Raw genomic sequence first — 27057 nt, 5'->3', positions numbered from 1 at the left:
AGGACCATTTCCTAATCTGTTGTCACAATACTTGACACAAGGAAATGTCAGTCCTTTGGACCTTTCTTATACCAGGTCAATGTACTTGACTTACGACTGTTAGTCCTAGTCAAAGTACACGACTCAAGAATGTCGATCCATGATGCTTATCCAATCTACCGTTCTCCCTGTCTGTGTTCATGTATTTGACTTGCGACTGTTAGTCCTGGCCACAATACACGACACATGGAGAACAAGGTGCCCATCCTCACTCCCTCTCATTCTGGGAGGAGATATCCACAAGCCCATGCTTGTCTCGAAAGTACTCATACTTCCCTTACATCAACTACCTGTACATCCGTGGAGATCCGTTGTAGCTTCTCGACTCCTATTTGCACCATACTGTCGAATCATAAAGAGTTTTGACTTTCCATGGAAAACCAAGTTCTCTGACAATCTTTATAGAGTATCACAATCGAATCAAACACGTCAAATAGTCTATCAAACATTTTATGGAGCCAAACGACTTCACAACTAATTGTGCAAACTGCCATATCTTCTGCTTTCATAGTGCAACAAAATCCTGCTTCATGCTCTTCCAAGAAACCATACCAGATCTCAAGCAGCAATAGTATCTCTATCATCAAAACTACCAATCCAATCAATATATCCAATAATTCTGCCAAACCTCAAGTCCCAACTTGTAGTGTATCAATCCAAGATCCTTCATGTCAAATTTTGCTTCCGGCTCCTTCTGAAGTCGATATTTCGTCCTACGAGTCCTTTCCCAAAGTATGAGGTCTTCTTTAATCATGAGGCTCCTTTTCAAAATCCTAGGATAACATTTTTAACCGAGGCAATTGTCTTAACATGATCCTCTCCCTCTTACCGGGAGAACCTTCTTGCTTCCATGCTACTATTATGTGCATGCTAGATTTTTGACTTCTCTAATGCATACTTCAAACTACTCTCTCTTTTTGCATTCACATTCTTCCATAATTCAATAAAGTCCTCGTGCTTTTCTATGTTCCTCCCATTCTTTCATCTGCTGTCAAGGCTTGGGTAGCTCTTATCACCGACCTGCAAACTTTATTAGGAAAGTCTATGGAAGAACAAATATAATTAAGCAAAGTGTATAGAGAAAAAACTATCAAAAGATAAAGACAATAGCAACAATAGTAATCGAAGAAAGGGGATGCAGAGTACTTATCTTTTAAGAAAAGAATCAACTTCCTCTTAAACTTGTACTTCTTGTAATTATCACCATCTTTGTCCCCACATTAGTACGCTGTCATTTTTGTCATTAGGGCTTCTTCTTTCGACATAAACGATTAGTCCCATGGTTTGTCCCTAGAGTTTTCTTAGTTCATACTTTTACTAGGGTTTACAAACCCTAAATGCTAAAATCCTCAAGACCTGCAATCTTCCAAATTACAAGTTCTATACTTATGCTAATATGCTAGCTATAAACCCTAGAAATTCCATTGACAAGCCTTGAAGCTTCGTTCTAATTATGATCACAAAATTTTAATTTTCATATGCAACTGAATATTTATGATGGCAACACCTATTAATTTTGATTGTCTTTGTCCTCAAGAGAGAGGATACAGACCCTCATATTGCATTATATATCAACAATATCTAAATGTATTCCTTCATAGTAGATCTAGCAATGTGAATGATGGGGCCTTCTAAGAGCATACATCTTGGTTTTGATGACCTTAAGAGACACTTGATGCAAGAGGACTTTGAAATGGACATAAATCTATGCCTATCTTTTGAAATATGATAACAAAAGATTATACATACCTCTTGAGAATCCTATCTTCAGATTTTGTTTACAACAAGATCGTAACATTATAGGCTTGAGGTTTGATAATTCTTGGTCCTTGCTCAGAGAAAAGACTTAGATCACCCTCAATCTTAGTGTAGACTTTGGATATGCTTGGATTACTTCTTGCATAATTAAGATCATGCTTATAAATTTGGATTTTTCTCCACAGGAATGCAACAATACTACTTCTTGAAGACTTAAGCACATCTTCCAAAGGAACCACGATTCTGGTCACAACTTGACTGAAGTTTTTCGGTCTATTTCATAATCCTCTGTGGCTAGGGTTACCTCAGTGTTACAGCCACCTTAAAACCTGCGGCCACACAGTCACACAAACAGTGTGTTCACCTTCCTTACAGACTTAGAAACACTTGTGTTGTTCCTTGAGGAGACTCGATCCTCAATTGGCCTTGTTTTCTTCCACAAATAGGGATCATTATCATAAACAAGTACATGGATCATCATCAAGTAGGTGTTAATTAGAGGCAAATGACTTGATCATGTTCTATAATATTTAATAAACTTGAACTTTGAGGCATGGTCATTTCATTGCTCCATAGAGATTCAGATTCATCATAGTTCGGATTTTAAGCACCAATGTCCACAAAAGCTTGGAATTCAGAAGACTGATTTCTTTACAAAAGCTCGATCTCATTGTAATTTCATGGACTTATCACTTGAATATACATAGGAAAGAGGAGGCTCGAACCATATTGAACTCATCATCAAGGAGCTTGAGCAATACCACAAAGATGTATTTGATGTTATAGGCTTGTCAAGTCAATACAGGCTTCTACAGGTCTTCAAAAACTATAGGACTGTCATAATACTCTCTTGATTCCTTCGCATACCTTCCATATAAGCCCTTAAGACAATTCCAACAAAATGCTAAACCCTACGTCCATACTTCAACAAGAGACTCATACTTGTATGCCTAGAACACTTCTTGTAAACTTGATCAAGAACTCCAACTTGCTCTAGGTTAGATCTTTAAGAAAGATACAAACCTGTCTTCGACTTGAACTAGGCTTCTCTTATATTGCGCCTAGCTCTGATACCATGTTGAAATTTGAATGCAAGTAGAATTTCTAATCATGATAATTACTTGTGATTGATATATTTGTTTCCTTTTAGCATTTAATTTATTCAATTGTGTCATCAAACAATTATACATTCAAAAAGTAAGTAGAGATCACAGTGCAAAAAAGACAAGAGACACCAAAGATTAGGCCAGAGGCTAGCTCAAAACCCACAAGGGGAAAACTCATCAATACTTTGCTTATAGAATCAGATCAAAATGAAAGATATCCAAGTCATAGACACACTGACTAGTAGAAGCATGACAACTAATCCCTCAAATGCCAATTCAACCCTCCAAAAAAATGTCCACATGAAGTTACTTGCTAGATTCTGTGCAAAAATAACTCGTATACCACAAAAAATTGTGCCTTAGGAAGCTTGTATAATCATAGAAGAATATTGCCTTAGAAAGCTCAGATATATGCCTGAGAAAGTCTTGTATATATGCCTTAGGAATCTCAGATATATGCTTCAGAAAGTCTCGGATATATATGCCTCATAAAGTTTGGATATATGTGCTTTAGGAGTATCGATCTTGTGCCTTAGAAAGGTCGCTTTCATACCTCAGAAAAGATGCTACAAAATCTATCTTTGGTGGAGACGAATTGGCTCTATTTATAGTTGTTCGTTCATGCGAAGAGGCATGCCTCTTGGGCAAGCCGACTTGATCCTTTGGGGGCCGACTTGGCAAATTGGAGGGACAAATGACACTGTCAAAAATTCAAATTTTCTTCTTTTACAAGGGTCATGAAGAAAATGCCCTTTTACATTGTCTTTTTGTTGAATATGTAACTAGGTTCGGTCTTCATAATGACATATGTAATCATGATTTTATGTATTTAATGAAAAGAGAAAAATAAATTTGTTATTGTTGTTCTTGATACATGGGTTTCATGCTCAGGAGAAATTTATTTTATAAGTCAAGCTCCCATTGAGAGCTTCTAGGGCTTGTCATTGAGTCTAGAAGTCAAAAGAGTCATTATCATGTATGAAAGACCCTTCTTGGGCATGTTACATATTGTAAATAAAATTATTTGAGTCAAAATTAGAGTCAACAGACCCTCCAAGACCTTGCCATGATGCAAGAACAAGTCGGCCTTCACAAGCAACAAGTCGACCTAGAGACAGTGACAAGTCAACCTAAGTTGAAGTGACTGGAAGCCTATATATAGGGCACACGACCTCATTCAAGGATATACACTCACAACTCACACAAGTTCGATCAAGGAAGAGGAGAAGTGTGAGAAAAAGGAGGACAAAAGGAAGAGAAGAAAAATTGAGTTTCTAGGACTGTTTTTGGGTATTCTTCTCACACATGCTAACTAGATTAGGGCATCCTTCTACAACAACAAGTACCAAAATTGTAATCATCATCAAGGGATGAGTTCTAGGTTAAGAAAGGTCTCTCCAGCAAGTCGAATTGTCATGGAAGGGAAGTCACATCAAGCGATGAAGAAAGGAGGCTAATTTGTCCATTTTCAAGCCACACGTGTGACCTAGGGTTTTTGGAGAAGAAGTCGAAATTACATGTCTGCAACAAGAAGTTGAAGCTAGGGCTGAAATTTGAAGCTGTGGAACAAGTTTGACGAGCATTGACTTGAGGGAAGGGAAGTTCATCAAGGAGAAGCTTTGACTTGGTCTTGGAGGTGTCTTGGTCAAGGGTCACAGGTCTTGAAATTCGTCAATTGAAGGTCTATAAGAAAACAAGCATTCTTATGGATTTAACTCTCAGTTGGAGAGGTTTTGGCCCTAGCAGATCGCCTACATTTTGTGTCCTTTGTCTTATTGTTCTTTATGGTTTAGTAGCTGCTTGATGAAGAAAACACTAATAATAAACAAGTGAAAGAAACTAATTAAGTGAAGTAAAAATATATACCACAAACAATTATCAAAGCAAGAGAAATCATCTTATAATGTTGCCCCTAGATTTCTCAACATGGTATTAGAGCTAAGGTGACAAGTCAAGGAAGGGCAACTTAAAGGAGGACACTCAAGGGTCGAAGCACTAGAAGATCATCAAGAGCATCAATCATCAAGAAGGACCATTCATCTCAAAGGCACCACAAGGACAAAGATTATCGTGAAGGAAGTTACTAAAGAAGACCTCAAAATCCTTGTTCGTTCAAAAAAGGATTCTACACTTGAAGACATTCTAGGGAACCTCACTCAATCATCACCTCGAGAAGAAGGAGACCTCAAAGACCTTACCTTTAGTCAAGGAAAGAAGGACTACAAAGCCTCTACATCAAAGAAAGGCTCGGAGAAAGGCATTGTCATCATTATCAAGGAACCAAGGTGATCTCTCTCTCCTTGAAGGATCACTTTTGAAGGAAGACATCTCCTATTATCAACATCATCATCAAAATCAAGAAGGCATCTAGTTGAAGATATTATCATCAAGAGTAAGTATCTTTATGTCCACATCTGAATCTATCAAAATGACTTCATTTTGCAAGGAAAGTAACAAATTGGTTGGGTCATTAAACTTTCTTGCATGAAAGAAGAGGACAGATTTGATCCTCATAGAAAATGAAGTCATCGATCATGTTAAGGGTTCCATCACTAAACCTCCAAAGGAAGAAGATCAAGCTCTTACAAAACACACGAAAGGGGAAGTAAGGGCTCAAAGGAATGTTATAGAATCCATCAAAGATCCCTTCATACCCTATGTATCAAAATTGGAGACATCAAAAGAAATATACGAGAAGCTAGTAGAATTATTTCCTGTAAGTACTGATGGAGAGGTGATATCATTAAGACAATAACTCTACAAGTTGAAGATGTCAAAAGAAGATGGAATAGCCTCATAATTTATGAGGGTATCAGAAATAAGAGACCAACTACAAGAATTGGGATAAATAATGTTTGATAAAGAAATGACCACCATAGTGCTCAATGCACTACCTGAGGAATGGGTCAACTTTACATCAAGCATCTATGGAAAAAAGGAAGCTACCCAATTCAATGAATTTTGGTCGTTGTGTAAAATTGAAGAAACTAGGTTGAAGACAAAAAGTGATGTAGGATCAAACGAACAAGCACAAGCATTTGCTGCCATGGCTAAGAAGAAAGGAAAATTTGGGGTTTCGTCCTAAGAAAAAGAACAAGAAGGATATATCAAAAATCCAATGCTATGGCTGTCATGAATATGGGCACTACAAGAGAAATTATCCTAAACTCAAGAAGGACAACAACAAAAGAGGAAGGGAAGAAGCCCATATCACTGAAGAAGTGGAAGAAGCTCAAAAGAAGAAATCAAAGGAGGAAGTAAAAGATCTCTACTATGATTGAGATAATCTTCTCCACCAAGTTCTTTTCAGTTTTTGTATAGTAGAGCTATCATGGAAGGAAACATTAGAAGCATGATAGAATGCATAATTTTAGGAGATGACATTATAATAACATATGATTGAAGCCTGAGGTCATGACATTATCATAAGAAGCTTGAAAGATAGCTAAAGTAGAAGTTTATAGCAGTTATCATTAGAAGGAAGTAGCTCTTGGTAACATATGATTGAAGCAAGAGCTCATGACATCATCATAAGAAGCTTGAAAGATAGCTAAACGAGAAGTCTATAGCAGTCATCGTTAGAAGGAAGTAGCTCTTGGTAACGTCATTGGAGGCATGGGTAGGACTTATGGGTAGAAGAAAGTCTTCTTGTATAGAGCTCATCATACATCATTAGGAAGGAGCATTTGCAGGATAAGGATAATCAAGATCCTTTGTTGGAATCTTCATTAGAAGGTTCATCTCATGGAAGAAGCAAATGTCTCGTTGAGAATTCCACTTTATATGGGATTCATTGTTTGGAAGAATGATGGTACGATGACAAAGGAATGCAACATGTCAAGATAGTTGAAGTACTCTCAATCAAGGAAAGGAAACCATTGAAGGAAGCCTAGATGAACAAAAGAAGAAAATAGGTATGTATGCATATGTTTAATAAATTAAGTCATGTTATCATATAGGTGCAGATAGCATTGGTGAATACTCTACCTCATGAGTATGATCAAAGGAAAGGGATCTCTTTCGTTGCAAATATGCATGAAGGCATGGCTCGCACGTTGACTAGATGAAATCAACATAATATGTCCTCATATGGAATATGAGGTGGTTGACAAAGATAAAGGAACTATGGATAGAAGTTCCTGGGGAGCAATATGTGAAGAAAGAAAGAAGAGATCGTGAAAGATGCAACTATGATCACGTAGAAAAATGAAATCAACATCCGATGACTAGAAGAATTGACCATGACATCTCAATGAAAAAGGTATGAAGACTCTGATGAAGTCTAGAAAGGAAGGAGACCATTGACATTGAATAACTTGGAAATGTGTCAATATGTATGCAGGCTGTTGATGTTACAACAAGCAAAGGTCATGATGAAGGACCATCACAAAAGGTAATTTTGATTTGATGTTCATTTTTGATCTTTGAACAATATCTGGATGGGATAATGCAGGGCTACCAAAAGAGAGTTGTGGATGTCACCTACAACTAGTACTCATGTGGTGGGATGGAAGATCCTGAAGGAAACATGATGTGAAAAGGTAGTTGTATAAAGAAAACCCAGATGGACTAGTAGATCACTTTCCGATGAAAGGAAGGATGACATGACTAACATGGTTTGTGAATGAAAGTGATGGATGGTTGATGCCCTATGAAGAAGTCCCAAGAGTTGAAGGCTCTATAATGATAAAAATGAAATTCATGACATCAAAAGGAGGATCTCTCTTAGCAGTTGATAGTGACATGATCTCCACCAAAGAGCTGCTGTTAGAAAACAAGCCCCTGGTTAAGAGGGAGCTTGGACAAGTCCCTAGTGAAGAGGAAGCTTGGGTACATTTCTTTTATAGGAATGGGTACATTCCTTGATAGGAACAGGTATATCCTCCCTAGTTGAGAGGGAGAGGTAGACACATCATTCTTGTCTTCACTTTGGAAGAAAGAATAGAGGATTGGGTAAGCATATGGAATCCGATACTCTTTGAGGATGAGGTGGGGCATCCAAGACAAGAGTAGTCGTAGAGGACCGATATTCTTTGAGGACCGAGAATCCAAGATAAGAATAGTCTTGGAAGGACATACCCTATGGACACCCGGGTGGGGTATGTGCCTTGAGAGACAATGATGATGGTGTCTATAAGTCATTTGTCTCGACAAACATTGTGCTTTGAGATTGTGGAGAGATAGAGTTGTTAGTCAAGGCCTTGCTATGTGACAATGTTGGTTGATATGATGCTAAATAGATTGGTTACCAATCCGACTCTTCTTATGAGAATTCTTCAGATTGAGAATGTCCAAGTACCTTGTATGGATTATGAATACATCTTTAGTTAAGAGGGAGTGTTGAAATATGTAACTAGGTTTGGTCTTCATAATGACATATGTAATCATGATTTTATGTATTTAATGAAAGAGAAAATTTAATTTGTTATTGTTGTTCTTGAGACATGGGTTTCATGCTCAAGAGAAATTTATTTTATAATTCAAGCTCCCATTGAGAGCTTCTTGTTGAAGAATCTAGGGCATTTGTGTTTTAGTGAGATTCTTCTAACAATGATAACAATTTGTGAAGTACTTTTTACTTTTCTTATTTGCACAATCTTCTCTTATTATTATTAGTGTGTGTTCTTCTTACTTCATCAAACAATTACCAAAAAAAAGAGACAAGAACATAAGATGTTGGTTCTTTGCTAGGGCAAAACCTCTCCTTCCTAGAGAGGAAAAACCTTCTGCAAATTTCTCTTATTGAAGCTTCAATTGACAAATGGCAAACCCTAGACCCTTGACCAGTAGATCCTCCAAGCACAAGACACAAGCTCTCTTCTTTTTGTCCTTCAATCACGCCTTCTTCTGTTTTGCACCTTGATCTCTTCCTTCGCACTTCTTCAGGCAACTGAGGGCTCTTTTTTTGACAACTACAAAAACCCTAGGTCTTCTTAGAGACCTCTTCTTTGGAGCCCTCATTTCCTTCTCTACTTTGCTTTGCAATCTACCTTTTCTTGACACTTGGGCTAGAGAATGAGACCTTCCTTAAGAGATAATTCCAAGTTGAGAGGCTGATCCTCTTACTTTACTGCAGATCTGAATTACTCGCATGTCTGGCTGATCTAGGGCTTGAAATGAGCCCTTTTACTTGCTTCCTTCCTTTGCTTTAGGTGTCCTCTTCTTTGCTAGAGATGGAGGCTTTATTATATGTCTTTTCTTAGCCCAATCAAACTTGATTATGTTGCTGCACTTGTTGATCTGATGTGACTGGAAAACTGCCATCCTTTATTCATACGTGTGACAAAATTAGGCCCTAAAACAATCCTACCAAACTTGGTTTCTCTTGTTTTTTCTTCGCTGCCCTAAAATCACTTTTATGCTCTTTTTTCGCACCTCTTTTTCGTCCTCTCTTCTTCGCTGATTTCTGCGATGAGTAGTGATCCTTTTGTGAGGTTGAACTGCCCTATATATAGGAGTCTGTCCCTCCTTTTAGATCGACTTGATCAATCAGTGAGGCTGACTTGACATTTGTGCATGAAAATTGATTTCTTGAGCCAACTTGAAGAGGAGACGTCCTTGTGCCTTGGAGGATTACTTTTGACACATATCTTTGACATAATTACATAGGTTACATAGTGTAACATGTCCACATGGGTCTTCAACAATTACATTGACTCTTTTGACTTTCCTAGAAGCACTCAAATATGTGCTTGACCTACCAAATGAGCAATAAATTCATTTTTACAATTTACAAAAATAATATTTCGTTTTCGTTTACAAGTACAAAGATCAAAATTACATTTATGAAGACCGAACCTAGTTACACTTTCTTCAACACTCACTCTTAACTAGGGAGGTATTCATAAATCATTACAAGGTGTTTGGACATTTTCAATATGAAGAATTCACATAAGAGAAATCAGATTGGCAATCCATCTGTTATAGCATCATAGTAACCAACATTGTTTCCACAGCGAGGCCTTGACTGACAGTTCTATCTCTCAATAGCTCAGAGCACAATGTTGGCAAGACCAATGACTATAGACACCTTCATCATTGTCTCTCAAGGTCAATACTCATTTGGGTGTTCACTGAGTATGACCTTCTAGGACTATTCTTATCTTGGGTTCCCAACCCTCAAATAATATCGGTCCTCTTGCCTACTCTTCTCTTGGATGCCCTACACATCCTCAAAGAGGATCAGATGCTAGATAATTACCCAATCATCCATTCTTTCTTCCCAAGTGAAGACAAGAATGTTGTGTCTATCTCTCCCTCTCAACTAGGGAAGATATTCCCATCCTTGTGAAGGAATGTACCCAAGCTCCCTCTTAACTAGGGACTCTCCTTTTCATCAGCAACTGCTTCTTTGTGGGTCCTTCAGCTGCTTGATCACTTTCTTTCCTTGATGTCATGAAATTCAGTTGAACTTCTTCCTTGTGGGGCATCAACCATCGATCTCTTTCCTTCTTAGTTCGTCTTGTCATTCCTTTGTCCATGGAAAGTGGCCTTCTTGATACATACTTGGAACCTCCATCATATGTCTACTTCTTCCTTATCATGTTTCTTTAAAGAATTTCCATCTGCCATATAAACGCTGGTTGTACTTTCCCTTACAACCCTTGTTCTACTAGCCTTGCATGAACCTAACCATATATTATTCAAGAAATCAAAGCATAGCATTAAATCAAATAGTACCTTACGAGATGACATCTTGTTGGCTTGAATCATCAACATCCTGCATTTTCACATCTCCAAGGCCTTTCCAGGTGTCAAGGGTCCTTTGATCTTTTTTTCTTCCTTTGTCAAAATTCTCGTGCCTTCTTCCGAGAGATGCCTTCAACAAATTTGTCGGATGTTGATTGCTAGTGTCCATGGTGTTCTTTTATCCTCGATCTCTTTTCCCATATGCCTCTTTATATGTTTTTCTTGTCAATCACCTCATACTTCATATGAGGACATTTCTCATGTTGACCTTTATCAGTGTGCGAACCATGCCTTGGTGCATATACAAATGATGACATGACTTTAACTGAAAACATAGATGCATACATACCTCATCTTAGTTCTTGATCATCTCAGCTTCCTTTGACAACTTCCTAGATTGAGATTACCTCAATCTCCTTTGCTTTGCTACATCCTTCCTTGCCTACATATCATCCTTTCTTGAATCCCCAAAGTGGAATTCCCCTCTAGACATCTGCCTTTTCTGAGGATTATGAACCTTCTATTGAATATTTCATAGGAGGATTCTAGTAGTTCTCATCCTGCAGATGTTCCTCCATGTTGATGGTAGTGGACTTCTAAGATGATTCTTCTTGATCGTGATCATTCCTTTATGCATTGATGAGGTCATTCAATGGCTACATCCTTCCTACATGAATATCTCTATTTGAGCCATTCCTGAAGATGCCATTTTCATAAATCATGCACTATATCCTACTTCTACATGTTCCTATGATACCCAAAACTTTAAAGAAGACTTATGTGAATAAGTTGATCTTAGTCACAGTAGAGATTCGGAGGGTCCTCCTTCTGCTTCTTATCTTCTTCTTTCACTTCTTGGGTAATGTGGGCTTCTTCTCGTTTCCTCTTATTGTTGCCCTTCTTGAACTTAGGCCAATCCCTCTTATAGTGTCCATACTCTTGGCAGCTAAAGCATTTGACATTGGACATATCTCTTTTACCCTTTCTCTGTGGACCAAGCTTGCCAAATTTCCCTTTTCTCTTGGCCATAACAACGAATGCCTGCTCCTTTGATCCTACATCATCTTTGGCTTTGAGTCTAGTCTCCTCAATTTTGCATAGAGACCAAATTTGATTCAACGGGGTAGCTTCCTTCTTGGCATATATACTTGATGTAAAGTTGCCCCATTCCTCAAGTAATGCATTGAGTGCCACAATTGTCATCTCTCTATCTGACATAACTTCTCCTAGTTCTTGCAGTTGGTCTCTCATCTCAGAGACCTTCATGAAGTAGGGAGCTATTCCTTCTTCCTTGGATATCTTCATTTTATATAATTCATTGCGCAACGATATCACTTCTCCAACTGTACTAATTGAGAATAGCTCCACCGACTTGTCATAGATTTCCTTAGATGTTTCGAGTTTGGAAACATAAGGAATGACTGGGTCCTTGATGGATTCTATTAGAATCCTTTGAGCCCTTGTGTCATCCTTATTATACGTTGCTAGGGCTTGAGTTTGTTCCTTAGCAAGAACAATGACACTCCCTTTGATGGCGTCCAAAAGTTCATTTTCTTTGAGAAGTAGACCAATCATCTTTTTCCATACAAGGAAATTAGCAATCCCAACCAATTTGTTGCTTTCCTTGCAAAAAGACATTTTTATATTTTCAGAAGAGGACACAAAAATACTTACTTGAGAGAGTTGTTGTGAAGAGACCTTGAAGATTTGATGATTTGACTTCTTAGATTGTGGAGTTCTTCAAGATGCCTTATGAGAGATTTGCTTGGTGATGAAAACTTCTCACTGTGTAGATACGGAGATCTTCAAATATCAGTTTGGATCTGAGTACCTTCCTTTGAAGATGATGAGTCTTTGATGTATACCCTTCTTGGACGAACCTTCTTGTAGAAGCCTTTAGATGGAAGGCTTTTCTTCCTTCTTTGTTCCCAGGTTGGTAGTCCTTTTTGATGGATCTAGGAGAGGAGTTGTCCTCCTTGTCTTTGATGGATTTGGAACCCTTTCTTGTAGATCTTATGCTTCAACCTTTGTGTGCCCTTGCTTCTTGATCCTGATGCTTCAATCTTCTATGTGTTCTTAAGATGCCCTTCCTTGATGTGTCACCTTAGCTCTGAAACCATGTTGAAGAATCTAGGGCAATTGGGTTATAGTGAGATTCTTCTGACAATGATAACGATTTGTGAAGTACTTTCTACTTTTCTTATTTGCACAATCTTCTCTTATTATTATTAGTGTGTGTTCTTCTTACTTCATCAAACAATTACCAAAAACAAGAGACAAGAACATAAGATGTTGGCTCTCTGCCAGGGCAAAACCTCTCTTTCTTAGTGAGGAAAACCCTTTGCAAATTTCTCTTATTGAAGCTTCAATTGACAAATGGCAAACCCTAGACACTTGACCAGTAGATCCTCCAAGCACAAGACACAGTGCCTCTTCTTTTTGTCTTTCAATCATTGCCTTCTTCTGTTTTGCACCTTGATCTCTTCCTTTGCACTTCTTCAGGCAATTGAGGGCTCTTTTTCCGGCAACTACAAAAACCCTAGGTCTTCTTACAAACCTCTTCTTTGGAGTCCTCCTTTCCTTCTCTACTTCGCTTGGCAATCTTCCTTTTCCTTGACACTTAGGCTAGAGAATGAGACTTTCCTTGAGAGATAATTCCAAGTTGAGAGGTTGATCCTCTTACCTTACTGTAGATTTGAATTTTTCGCATGTGTGGCTGATCTAGGGCTTGAAATGAGCCCTTTTACTTGCTTCCTTCCTTCGCTTTAGGTGTCCTCTTCTTTGCTAGAGATGGGGGCTTTATTAGATGTCTTTTCTTAGCCCAATCAAACTTGATTATGTTGCTGCACTTGTTGGTCTGATATGACTGCAGAATTGCCCTCCTTTCTTTGCATGTGTGACAAAATTAGGCCCTAAAACAACCCTCCCAAACTCTGTTTCTCTTGCTTCTTCTTCGCTGCCCTAGAATCACCTTTATGCCCCTTTTTCACACCTCTTCTTCTTCGCTGATTTTAGAGATGAGTAGTGATCCTTTTGTGAGCTCGAACTGCCCTATATATAGGAGTCTATTCCTCCTTTTAGGCCGACTTGATCGACAGGTGAGGACAACTTGACATTTGTGCATGACAATTCATTTCTTGAGCTGACTTGAAGAGGAGACTTGTCCTTGTGCCTTGGAGGATTACTTTTGACACGTATCTTTGACATAATTACATAGGTTACATAGTGTAACATGTCCACATGGGTCTTCAACAATTACATTGACTCTTTGACTTTGCTAGAAGCACTCAAATATGTGCTTGACCTACCAAATGAGCAAGAAACTCATTTTTACAATTTACAAAAATAATATTTCTTTTTCTTTTACAAGTACAAAGATCAAAATTACATTTGTGAAGACTGAACCTTGTTACATTTTCTTCAACACTTCTAGGGCTTGTCATTGAGTCTACAAGTCAAAAGAGTCATTGTCATGTATGAAAGACCCTTCTTGGGCATGTTACATATTGTAAAGAAAATTATTTGAGTCAAAAGACCCTCCAAGGCCTTGTCATGATGCAATGAGCAAGTCAGCCTTCACAAGCAAAAAGTCGGCCTAGAGACAATGACAAGTCAACCTAATTTGAAGTGATTGGAAGCCTATATATAGGGCACTCGGCCTCATTCAAGGATACACTTACAACTCACACAAGTTCGATCAAGGAAGAGGAGAAGTGCGAGAAAAAGGAGGACGGAAGGAAGAGAAGAAAAATCGAGTTTCTAGGACCATTTTTGAGTATTTTTCTGACATGTGTGGAGTGGATTAGGGCATCCTTCTGTAGTAGCAAGTACCAAAATTGCAGGCCGAGTTATAGGTCAAGAATGTCTCTCTAGCAAGCCGAATTGTCATGGAAGGGAAGTCACATCAAGTGATGAAGAAAGGAGGCAAGTTGGTCCATTTTCAAGCCACACGTGTGACCTAGGGTTTCTGGAGAAGAAGCTGAAATTGTAGGTCTGCAACAAGAAGCCGAAATTTTGAGGTAGGGTCAAAATCCGAGGTTGTGGAACAAGTTCGACCAGCGTTGACTTGAGGGAAGAGAAGTTTATCAAGGAGAATCTTTGACTTGGTCTTGGAGGGATCTTGGTCAATGGTCATAAGTCTTGGAATTTGTCAATTGAAGGTCTATAATAAAAGAAGAGTTCTTGTGGGTTTTCCTCAGTTGGAGAGGTTTTGGCCCTGGCTGATCACCTACATCTTGTGTCCTTTCTCTTATTGTTCTTTATGGTTTGGTAGCTGCTTGATGAAGAAAACACTAATAATAAACAAGTGAAGGAAGAAGCTAATTAAGTAAAGTAAAAATTTACCACAAAAAATTATCAAAGCAAGAGAAATCATCTTATGTTGCTGCCCCTAGATTTCTCAACACTTTTGACCAAAACAAAGCATGAAGAACATGCTAGAAAATAATAATAACTTTTTTCTTCTTTTGTTTTTACATAAAATACATATTGATATAAGTACAATGCCAATTATGAAGACCGAACGTACCGTTTATATATAAATATATATATAAAGAAATTTATAAATAAGTGAATAACACATTTTCTTGCAAGAAAAAGGGAATAAAACCCATAGATGACAATTTAGAAGGAAAACCAAGTCTGTATCTACTCTCATAGATGATTACATGATGGTCGAGTTTCGGCTTAGTAACGTTTTTGGGGTATATTAGAATATTTTAGTATATATGTGAAAATAATAAATTTAGAAAGTTTTCATTTTCATTATCTTAGCTGGTTAACATGGTACCTTTATTAGTTCCCCCCCGCAATGGAAAGAAGAGTGCCCACAAGCTTCAAAGAGATCAGTGTGAACAATTGATTTCTTGGGAAGTAATAAAAGATACCATTGTTCCTTTTAGCATGTAATATAGGTTTGCACAGGGTGCATCTAAGTTCTTGAGAAGTAATACAGAAGACCAAGGCATGAAAGCCGAGGAATATGAATAAATAACAATCACCACAGAGCACAAGAGAAAACTGAAATCTGAAATAGAAAAAGAATAATTAAAACTAAATGGATCTCAACCTTGTGCAACTGTACTATGTGGTACAGACTTGGACATGTGGTGCCAGATCTCATCAAGGATCCGATAGTCTCTTGTACTCTTTCACAAAATCTATGATAACAATGATATCTTCATGGCTATCTAAAACTATTTTAGCATTTTAGGTTTACAGTTACAAACTTACAGCAAGTTCTTATATTTTCAAATATTTTTTTCACTTTTTCTTTTTTAATTGATGTTATTTACCTTACATGACCTATTTTTCTCAATAAACGCCAATGGTTCTATAAATATCTGGGCAGGTTTTGCGAATAAGAGGGTGGTTTTCTCAAGAAATGGGTTATTTATCAAGAAATAGGAAACAAGTACTAGAAATGGGGTTTCTTATGAGTAACTGGTTTGTCAGAAATATGGTGCGTCAATGTTAGGTTACTGGTAACTTAGACATGCACCTTGCCTGGTAGAAGGGGCTTGGTTTGGAACTTTTAGAACCTTTAACTTCTTGGTTTGAAAATGATGTGCTTAGAGATACCATTTTAGCAGTCAGGTCCAATTTCTTCTTGTTAGCTACCAATTCAGCACAAAGGGAAGCTATGCCCTCTTTGTTGTCTTTTGTGTCAAGATCAAAAAAGCTTTGAGTTCAAAAAACATAGATTCTAATTTGGAGATTGGCATAGATTGGTTAGAGATTTTTGTTAGCTGTTTATTGACTAGTCAGTACTTTTAATTCACAGTTCCCATTAACTCAACAAATTTTAGTTTGATGGCCTTCAAGTGATCTTCCATGGCATCCAGTTTGTCTTGGGCTTTCATTTTGTGGACTGGGGATGTGTTTTGCGAAGATTCTTGTTCTTCTGCTGGGCTGATTTTTGCAGGCAATTAAGGTGGGGGCCCAGATCTTTGTAGCAGAAGCAACCTGCGCTAGTAGAGAGGGTCGTAACTTCAAGATTGCTGACATGGTTTATAATAGAGGTTGTCAAAGGTTTTAATGGTTTGATATGCACCTCCAGGTTTTGATTTTTGAGGAACATATCCAAATTAATCCAAATGCCAGTGTACTAATTATTCAAATTCAAGATATGTAACATTGAGGTGCATATCAGACCTTTTAGATGGGTCTGTGTCTGTGCTCGTTGTACTTAGTGTGATATTCTTACTTGTGCTGCTGGTCTGTTTCCACAGTCAACTGCGTGAACATACATAATTCTACTTTTCTAGTGTTAAATAGGCAAGAATTCAATTTCTATAGACAGATCCTTATGCCAATTTTACTGTGACTATACGCTAAATATCCATTTAATCTTTTTTCTATTGCAGGGTCATTTGCAGGCTTAGGATATGTCTCATTATATCTTGCTGCAAAGATCAATATTTTTGACCGTCAGGGCCATGCTGCAAAACTCTGCATTGTTTTCTTTCCACTCTTGGCAGCTGCCCTGGTTGGTGTCTCACGAGTTGATGATTACTGGCACCACTGGCAGGATGTCTTTGCAGGAGGTCTTTTAGGTCTGCATCAATTGCTTCACTCTTCCTGTAATCTAATGATCATGTAGTAAGAGACCTTTTTTTGGTTTGTTTAACATCGAGAGTGTCTTTCATTGCAAATGTAATATTGAATATGGTAACTTGTTTAACAGGTTTGACGATGGCAACCCTGTGTTATCGGCAATTCTTTCCAGCCCCATATGATTCAGATGGTAATGCTATATTTTCTGAAATTGTTATTTTACAATAGTGATCGACGTATATTCTAGTTGGTTTTCTTTACCTGCAGGGTTGCTGTCATTAAGTTTTACCATCAGTTATCCATGGATTTCTCAAATATTGTAAATTCAGAAAAACATGAATGGACAATATGGCTGTTTCAGCTTTATGTCATTAACTATGAAACTTGTTGCCATAGAAGGACTTCAATCAAATACACGTGGAGAAAATATCTTTACAAAGATTACAACAAACTTGGTTTTGAATTTAAGTTGTTCAAACTACCTTATGTGTGATGACTGATTGACCTTAGTAAAATGCCAAACTGAATAGTGCCTTGTTTTTAAAATGAACTTCTCTTGGTTTTTCTCTGAAATAGCTGGAATGTGACACACAACTCTATACAAGACAGTGATAAAGGGCATTATATGAGAGGTAGGAAAGGATTGAGAAAGATGTGTTGGATTTGTAATTGAGTCATGTCAACCGATTGTCACCTAATGTGCACTGCTCATTTTCCAACCTGATCTAGTGCAACTTAGTATAAATTTGATAGGATGTTTTGTAGCTTGGAAGAACCATTTTAGATTATTGATGTTTGTAGCTCGGGCAGGTACTTCTGCAGAGGCCCAAGTGTCTAGGGGTGAAGAAGCTGCCTATCACACTCTTAACCTTAGCAATTACTTTAGTGATTAAAGTAAATTTTTATAAGATAAAGTGAGTTAATCTAATGAAAAGTAAAGGTTTTTGCAGCAGTGAATTAGTTGTAATCTCAACCGTCGATCTCAAGTGATGTTGATATCTCATCTCAATCGTCAATTGTTTTGGAGATTAGGGTTAGGGATTTGGTCATAACTCAAACTTCTAAAAGAAAAGCTAGGCTAAAGAAGAAGACACAACACAACGAGTGAGCACAAGACTTGAGAGGAGATCTTAGTGATTTGGTGGAGAAGGAGTTTCATCCAAGTGTGCCGAGTCCGAGGAAGGTGCAAGTGTGCAGCAAGGGAGATCCAAATCAGCCAAGACAGATCGAAGAACAAATCTAGGGCTTGCTAGATTAGATCCAAAGTGTTATTGTATTTGTAGTTTCCTCATTGGGTCATTTTGCCAGTAAGGGAGCCCGAGTAGGTTTTGAGTTATTAATAAAGAATTGTTTGATTGAGCAGAAAATTTATGTGTGCTTATATGATTGAGATTGGTTGTGTTATTTGCTTCCGTTGAAACTTTTTGTTTATGTTAAGATCCCAGGCGTGCTTTTATTCAGTAGATTTGTGATAATTTTGCTAGGAATTAAATTGCCAGGTTGTTGGATTTAGAAATCTAACATGGTATTAGAGTGTACACTTTGAGAAAGCCGATCCTAAAATCGTCGAGTGTCATGTTCATGTAGGTGTCTGTTATGTAAAAAATTAGTTAGATTAGGTTTATTATTTAATTTTCAGTTAAATTAGGCGAAAGGGCACGATCATAAGATCATGCCCTTTCCCAAAGGGTGTCCATGGCAGTATATAAGCCAGGAACCCCATTTGTAATCATTATCATCTATCTATTTCTCTTTTTAATACAATATTTATACACATAATTCTGCGTATCAGAAGTTTTCTGCTTCATTGGTATCAGAGCGGTTCTTTTCTCGGCAGATAGCTGCACAGCTCACTGTGCCTATCATACTAGGTTCACTCGTCTTCCCGATTCACTGTTCATCAATTTCCTTATCCCTCGCATTCACTCTCGCCCCCACACTGCTCCTGCGCATACATTAAAACCCCCGTCCACTACAATCCGCTGTCCAGTCTTACCCGTCTGCCACGCGCTCCAGCCTTCCACCAGTCATATTTTTTTTGCAGCCATCGTGTCCCTACCTCCGTCAGCATCCCGCTCATCAGTTATCTGCTCACCGTTCCGCTGCCTCTGTCGGAACCCGCTGTCCATCCGCTCATCGTGCCTCTGTCCATCCGCCCAGCGTTACATCTGTGGTTACATCTGCGGTAAAATTCGAGTTTTTTTGAACAGTCAAGAGGTCAAACGTGACGTGCAGTGGTCCGCGTAACCTGCGGTGAGCTGAACAGTGTATCGGCTAAAAATTCGACGGTCAAACGTGACGTTCAGAACTGTCTCTGCGGTTAATTAAATAAATTATTACACAGTGTTAAAAAGACTCTGTTCTTCCGCCGTCAAAAGTTGTGCCCATTGCGGTGGCCCTGCGGTGATTTCCGCTTCAGATCTTCTATTGTCCGTTGGAAGAGTTAATTGATGCGGGACGCAACGGTCAGCAAAACCTTAAATTAGTTATAGCGTGACGTTATATAACACTAATCTATATATTATATATATAACATATATATAATTATATTATATATTATATATAATATATATAATTTAATTAATTAAAAGTTATATATATATATATATATAAGTTAATTTAATTAATTAAATTTATTTTAATTAATTAAAATATATATATATATATATATATATATATATATATATACATATAAGTTAATTTAATTAATTAAAATTATTTTAATTAATTAAAAGTTATATGTATAAAATTTATTTTAGTTAATAAAAAAAAAGGAGGGGAAAAATATTTTAGTTGGCAAGCAAATACACGCCCCCGCAAATCCGCTCAATGTCGACAATGACAATGGCGGATTTCCAAAAAAAATTGTTGGATACGGAGCATAAGATAAATAACAACCACGACGAGGTCAGTAAAAGATTAAATGAATTCCAGATCAAGCTTGGGGAGCACGCTGATGAAATCAAAAATCTTCACGATACGACAAATCGAATAGAAACAAAGATGGAAAATTACCATCTCCAAACAGAGGCAGGCATCAGAGAGGTCTTAACAATGCTGAAAATTCTGTGTAAAAGGTCGAATTGTACACCCGAACAACTATTAAAAGAAGGTGAAGAGAATCAAGAACACATCTCGTCAGATTCAACAAAGTCTACAGACTCTCATGAAAAAGTTGAATCCCAAAAAAAATCAGCGACACCCCACCAAGAAGCGAGTAACACAGCCTTTACAAACAAGCAACTCTGGGATAACTTTGCCAATCAACACCCTTTTTTCGCTCAACTATTAGCAACATACCAGCGAAGGGCAAAAGTCGAGATGCCTAAATTCGATGGAAACGAAAAAAAACAATGTTGCATGGATAAATAAAGCAGAAGAATACTTTGAGATATATGACATCAATGACGATGATGAAAAGCTCAGGCATGCATCCATGAAAATGGAGGGAGAAGCATATAACTGGTATATGTGGTGGAAAAAGACAACACACGTCATTAGCTGGAGGAAATTTAAAGATGCATTCTTTAAAAGATTCCAAGGTGTAAAGGAAGAAGAGTTCTTTTCAAAACTCATCAAATTACAACAAAAAGGAAGTGTGGACGAATACACTCAAGAATGGGAGACCTTAGTAACACGAGTACCTGGGTTATCAGAATCTCGTCTAATTCAGTCATACATCTCGGGACTCAAAACCCATTTACAAGCAGAACTTGAGATGCATGACATTACATCTATAGAAGTAGCAAGACGAAAAGCAAAAACAACCGAAAAGAAATCTGAACCAATATTTTGGTCAAAAGCGGAAAAAACTTATGCAAGACGAAGGATACCCCAGTATGTGGACTCAAATAATACAAGATATGTTCCACCACATCGTCGTGAAGATGAAAAATCTAATGTGGAAATACAAAGGATAAAAGAGGGTAAATGTAAACGCTGTGGTGAGAAATGGGACCCCAAACATAGATGTGCTAAAGGAAAAGAACCAAAGAACCTATATAATTGTGAAGCAACCAATGATTCAAACAGTGAAGATTATGACATAGAAGACACAGAAGACACCCCAGAATTCTCACCAGAATTAGATGACGGAAGTGTTCCGCAAGTGTCATTATCAGCTATGACAGGTATATCACAACCTCAGACTTTAAAGTTAAAAGGACACGTAAAGAAGAACAACGTAGTGGTTCTCATTGACTCGGGTAGCACACACAATTTTTTAGATGCAACCGTGGCAAAAAGACTCAATATTTTTTCATTTCCCTTACCAAACATGAAAGTGATGGTAGCTAATGGTAAGAAGATTGAAAAGGTAGGGAAATGCCATAAGGTCAATTTGCAGATTCAAGACTTTAATCTAGAGTCTCAATTCTTCATGGTACTGTTAGGAGTAGATGTAGTCTTAGGTATCCAATGGCTACGAACTTTAGGTACTTATGCCGCCAACCATCAAGTACAATTTATAAAATTCAAATGGGGAGGTCAAAAGTACAAACTACACGGATTCCAAGCACCAGAAAATCAAGTTGTATCATCATCTCAGATGATGAAGTTGAGTCGAAAAGGAGCACCTGCTTATGTAGTACAATGTTACCAATTAGAAATGTTATCTGCAAAGATGACCAGAGAAGAGTCACCAGAGAGACAAGAGCTGATTCGAAAGCATGAAAAAGTAATTCAAGACCTACCTATGAAGATGTCGCCTAATAAGGGAATTGAGCATACAATAGATGTCAAGGCAAGATCAGACCCCATCAACATCAAGCCGTACCAATATCCACATCATCAAAAAACGGAAATTACAAGATTAATCCAAGACCTTTTAAAATGTGGGACCTTGGTCATCTTGGAATATCTAATCAAGAGGAAGGACTTACCCGAAGAAGATGCTTTCTGGGAGAATGAATCATTCTTCAACAACATCCGTTGTTACTTATGCTTTGAGGACAAAGCATTCTTTCGAGAGGAAGGCAATGTTATGTAAAAAATTAGTTAGATTAGGTTTATTATTTAATTTTCAGTTAAATTAGGCGAAAGGGCACGATCATAAGATCATGCCCTTTCCCAAAGGGTGTCCATGGCAGTATATAAGCCAGGAACCCCATTTGTAATCATCATCATCTATCTATTTCTCTTTTTAATACAATATTTATACACATAATTCTGCGTATCAGAAGTTTTCTGCTTCAGTGTTGAGAGGCCAAGCTTAGCTAGTGACCATATGAGGCACATATTTATTTTTTGTAGGGCTGATCACGTAAGTGTTATGATCGCAAGTTGTACATCTTATGGTGTATGCAAGTTGAAGACGACAAGTTAAAACACTGTATGGAATAAAATAATTGTTTTTAACATGTCGAGGGCCAGTAGGGCTGCAGGCTGAATTAATCTATTAGTGTTGTGAGGGTCAACAAATGACAGGAAAATTAAAAAAAAGGAAAAAATGAAATTTTTGTGGTCCACAGTAGGGGCTTGGTCAAGGGAAAAGGCACCTGGGCTATAATCTGTGCTAGCGTGAGGAAGAGAGCTGCAAAGTGTATTCTAGTTGGCCATTGGTCATGTGAGGAGTTATCACCTCTAGTGAAAGCCATGACTGGTCAACAGAAAGGATAACCATGATTGCTAGTTTGTGAGCAGAGGGACAAGGAAGGTAGTGGTGTTGGAGCTTATAGAGACGCAACAGAGCAAGAGGTTGGGTCATGCATGGGGACAAGGGCAGAGCCACTGTGTAAGAACAACCGACAGGTTGCACAACAAAGCTGTCAGACCTTCTGAGTTGCTTAGGGTGGCTAGTTACAACTACAAAGCACAATCAAGAATTGCCAGGGTGGAGGGTGAGTGGCTGGAGCACTTGCCGACCAATAGTGGTTGGGATAGGGCCAATTAGAGTTAGTGTTGTCCTTTAAGATAACCTAAGGTCAATAGGTTATGCCATAGCATCTATAATGTTTTGTTGATTTTGATTTAGTTGGAGGAACCAATGTATGAAACAAATTATAACAATAATGCTCAACCTTTTGAATAATACTAACAAATAAACAAGGGGTTGCTATTTAATTCCCATAGTGATTCAAGTTTTGTTGATGTTAAGTAGAAGATGTAAGGAAATATGATTACTTTAGTTTCAGACAGAAAATTGAATAATCATAAGCTAGAAAACCCTCGATCGATGTTTGAAGATTAAACAAAATATACTTAAGATTATAAAGATGTTGACAATCTGATGATTTAGAGGGAGATACTTAAACAAATAGTTCAATAACCCATTCTCTTTTAATGATTATAACTTCGGAAAGGAATTAAGAATAACTGAAACACAATTACACTTACCAAATTACTTTTATAAAACTTAAACATATGCATAATACATAATGAAAGATGCACTGGAAAAACTTACAAGAGGAACAAAACTGTGTGGAACAAAATTCAGAATCCTCTGCTTTATCATTAATGATCCAAAAAAGTTGTGTGCATGGAATGCTTACAAAATGCTTATGCAAGGGTGCAACCCTTAATAACTCGTAGAAGAGAGTTATTTATAGTAGTTTAGATAGTGAACAAAATATCCCAAACTGATTACAAAAATAGCTTGAAAGGAAAAAAAACTACTGAACGATGTGTCCCTATTAGGGAGGGAGTTGTTGATGGCTGTTCCTTTAAACACTGCAGTGCTGTCTTTTTGTTTGGATGAAAAGTTAGTCAATTGTTTCACATAATTGATCCCACCTCTCTTCACTTGGTATCTCCAGATTTACCATTCTTCTAAATATCTCATCAACTTCGGTATACCTTTCAAAATTGGGTTTAGTGAGGAAAAGATGTCCAACTTCGTATTTGATTGTGAGGTCAGGGCTCAAAGCTTGCGAAAACTCTTTGCCAGTAATCTGTCTTTTTATCCCTGCAAATTGATTGCTATCTGCTACAATAGTATATAAATTTTCACAGTAGTCCTCCAATTTGACTAACTGATCATTCAATGACATTAACCCTGGTAAACCTTTCTTATTCAACACACTGAATTTAGAATGAAACCTTCGGACTGCAATGTTCAAAGCTTCACATTTTGTTTTCAACTGAGTCAGTAGATTCTTTTTCATAAGGACTTTCTTAATTTCCAAAATAGTAGTTGTCCTATCTGGAATATTTATTTCTTGTAACTGTTGCTTAGTCTTAGAGTTTAATACTTTGATCATTCATGCTGCTTCTTTGGGTTTTGTCTTCAATGCTACCCTCTGATTATCCATCTCTGTCCTACATCTGGCAATTAACTCTTGCTGCTAAAAAATGATTTGTATGGATGGCCATACTTCTGTTATGGAGTGGCTGATATCTAACCAGATGTCCTCTTTGGCTTGGGCCAAAGTTTCTGCCATTAGAGTCTTACTCTCTAATTGTTTAACCTTAAGTTCTAACCTGTGTGATTTTTGCATTTCTTCTACATACAAGGTGTCATTTTTTACCTTCTGTGACTCCAGGGTTTGGAACTTCTGGAGTAACTTTTCATTCTGTTGTTTTTGTGCCTGTAACTCCTGTGATAACCTTGTTGTTTCAACTGTTGCTGATGATGAAGCAATGTCAGTGGAAGATGAGCTTGGCTCTGTACATGCTATGGGAACTTTTGTTACTGGGTCACAGCAAGCTGTGTTGCCTCTTTTTCCTTGAGCAGTTGTTCTATTTGCTCTTCCATATTCTTGATCTGTATGTTTTGCTCAATAATGAGCTTCAACAACTCCTCCCTGTGCTGTTCATTTTCTGCCATCTCTCTAGTTTGTGGATCCTCAGTTGAAGGCAGTTTCAACTGTTTCTTCAAGGCTGCTATCTCTGTATTCTTTTTCTTGAGTATTTCTTCAATTGCTTTACAGTCTTGGGGATCATATCCAATTTTAACAATAATATCTTCTAAAGATTTTATTTTGTTATCTTTAGCTAAAGATGACAGTTTTTCAATCTTAAGTTGTGACTGCACATTTGACAAGGCAGTTCTGAGCTTAGAAAGAGTCATGGCAGTTGTAGTCATGGTTGAAAATAACATTTCACTTGATTGCCTGTGCAAATCCATTTGATCAATAGGATGTATCTGGTTTACATCAAATGAAAATATGGTCTTCTTATAATCTGCTGTGGATTTGGGAAATGGAATCTGAGCCTGCAAAAACGCCATTTGCATCCTTCCCCTTTCACTGTCAAAGGCAGAGAGAAGTCTGTGCTGAGAGGTGGATGTCTGTTTCCAAAACTGACTGTACACTTGTGACTTGAGACTTTCATTCTTTTGTTTAATTTCCAGAAATCTTGAGAAGATGTTAGTATCTTCTGCTGAGCTGATCTCAGTTGACTGAATAATCTCCATAGGTTCAACTGAAGAAGGAGTTGAAGAAGTAGAGGGAGGTTTGGGATCAATGGTCCCTGCTGATGAAATATCTTCTAAATCTCCAAGATCAATTATTTATGGTGGCTTGCTCCCTGATGACATTGACAATCCGGTGTTCAATTTCTTCTGTAGTATAGAATACTCTTTAACTGTTTCTGTAGTTGACTGAGTTTCCTCTCTGGCTCTTTTGTGTTGAGTACTCTGAGTGACTGGAGTATTTACCTGTGGAGTGGTTATAACCTGTTCATCTGCTTCTAAGAGAGTTCCTTCAGACCATTGCTCTTGGTTCATAAACTTCTCCAATTCTGGCCTGGGAGTATGATTGTAAGGTGTTTCCTTCAATTGAACTCTTAGGGCTGAAATGATCCCAAAAGGATCATAAGACCAGGTGAAGCTTGGCTGGAGGTTCATATTCTTCAACAATTTGTCTGCCTCTATGCCTGTAGATCGAGTATTACAGATGAATGTCCCTACCTTGGCTTTGAGTTTGAACTGTGACATTTTCTTACCTGAGACAAAATGGAGTTCATCCATATTTATCATTTGCCTGATGTATTCCAGGGAGAATATCCTCATTGACACAAACTTAGTTAGTTTGTATGGAGCTAACTCACTGCCATATATCTTGATTTCACTGTAATTCTAGCACAGATACCAGTCGCCAGTCTTGTTCTGTTCAGATAGGTGCAATGTTTTCTTAATTTCTTCTCCAATTCTGGGCTTTGCCTAGCTATTAAGTAATTGAAGAATTGGATGTACAAAAGAATCTATAAATTGAGAGAATGTAAACTTTGATGATGTTGCTCTGACTAACTCTGTCCAGTGAATCACTGATTGATTCACTCCTTGCTTATCTTACCTATTGAGCGGAATGTGTAATGAATCTCCCTGCTGAAACAAAATCAAATGAATTATGACTAAGCTATATCTGAATACTCCTTGTGTGGTAAGATTCATAAATTGTTCATGTATATTATCAGCCAAGAATGGGCTATAATTATACATGAAGGCAAGTTGATATTCCTTACTGAAAATGGAAAAGAATCCAAGGATGGATTCATCAACAAGTTGATCATTTTCATAGCCTAAGAGGTATGATAGTAGGGAGATGATATGTCTAGTGGCTTCAGGGAACATAGAAGATGAATAAGGTGGGTTTCTCTTGGGTAATTCAACATTTTCTGGTAGAAAGAGTTCAAAAATAAGGGCTCTCTGTGGGAAGGTGAGTTTATTATAAAGGTCCATGAGAGCTGTTGGTGAGAAATAGCTAAGGGTGTCAGATGAAGGTATCATCAGCATTTTGTTTATACTTTGAGCAGTAACGGTGATCAAGATGTTTCCATCCCGAGTCATCACTATTCTCTGCACAAGATCATACCTGGCTTGACACCAAGTGATCAAATCAGGGAAATGATGAGTTTTGGGAAAGGAGAACAGGGGCAAAAGTGTCTCCCAGAAACGAATGGGATCTTCCTTATCTGTGTATTTCTGCTTTAGCCACAGATGCAATTCATGGAAATCGAATTCTCATTCACAGTC

At 37.7% G+C, this 27057-nt stretch overlaps 1 protein-coding gene across 2 annotated transcripts in view; it reads left to right on the top strand.

The window, feature by feature from the left end:
• The window catches only part of LOC149170335 (lipid phosphate phosphatase 2-like), a 170382-nt gene that overhangs the window by 90200 nt on the left and 53125 nt on the right, over positions 1 to 27057 (top strand). For both annotated transcript variants that reach the window (XM_089428992.1, XM_089428993.1), the window contains 2 exons: positions 16958 to 17146; positions 17278 to 17337. In XM_089428992.1, the coding sequence (XP_089285118.1) occupies positions 16958 to 17146; positions 17278 to 17337 (249 nt within the window). The remainder of the gene's footprint in view (positions 1 to 16957; positions 17147 to 17277; positions 17338 to 27057) is intronic.

Source organism: Pinus tabuliformis, chromosome 4_2 (genome assembly GCF_031772625.1).
Source record: "Pinus tabuliformis cultivar Carrire ecotype Pingquan chromosome 4_2, CPIR1, whole genome shotgun sequence".
In the NCBI taxonomy this organism is placed as follows: Eukaryota; Viridiplantae; Streptophyta; class Pinopsida; order Pinales; family Pinaceae; genus Pinus; species Pinus tabuliformis.
Note: the sequence above shows the minus strand (reverse complement) of the source record. Positions and strands in the feature narration are given on the sequence as shown.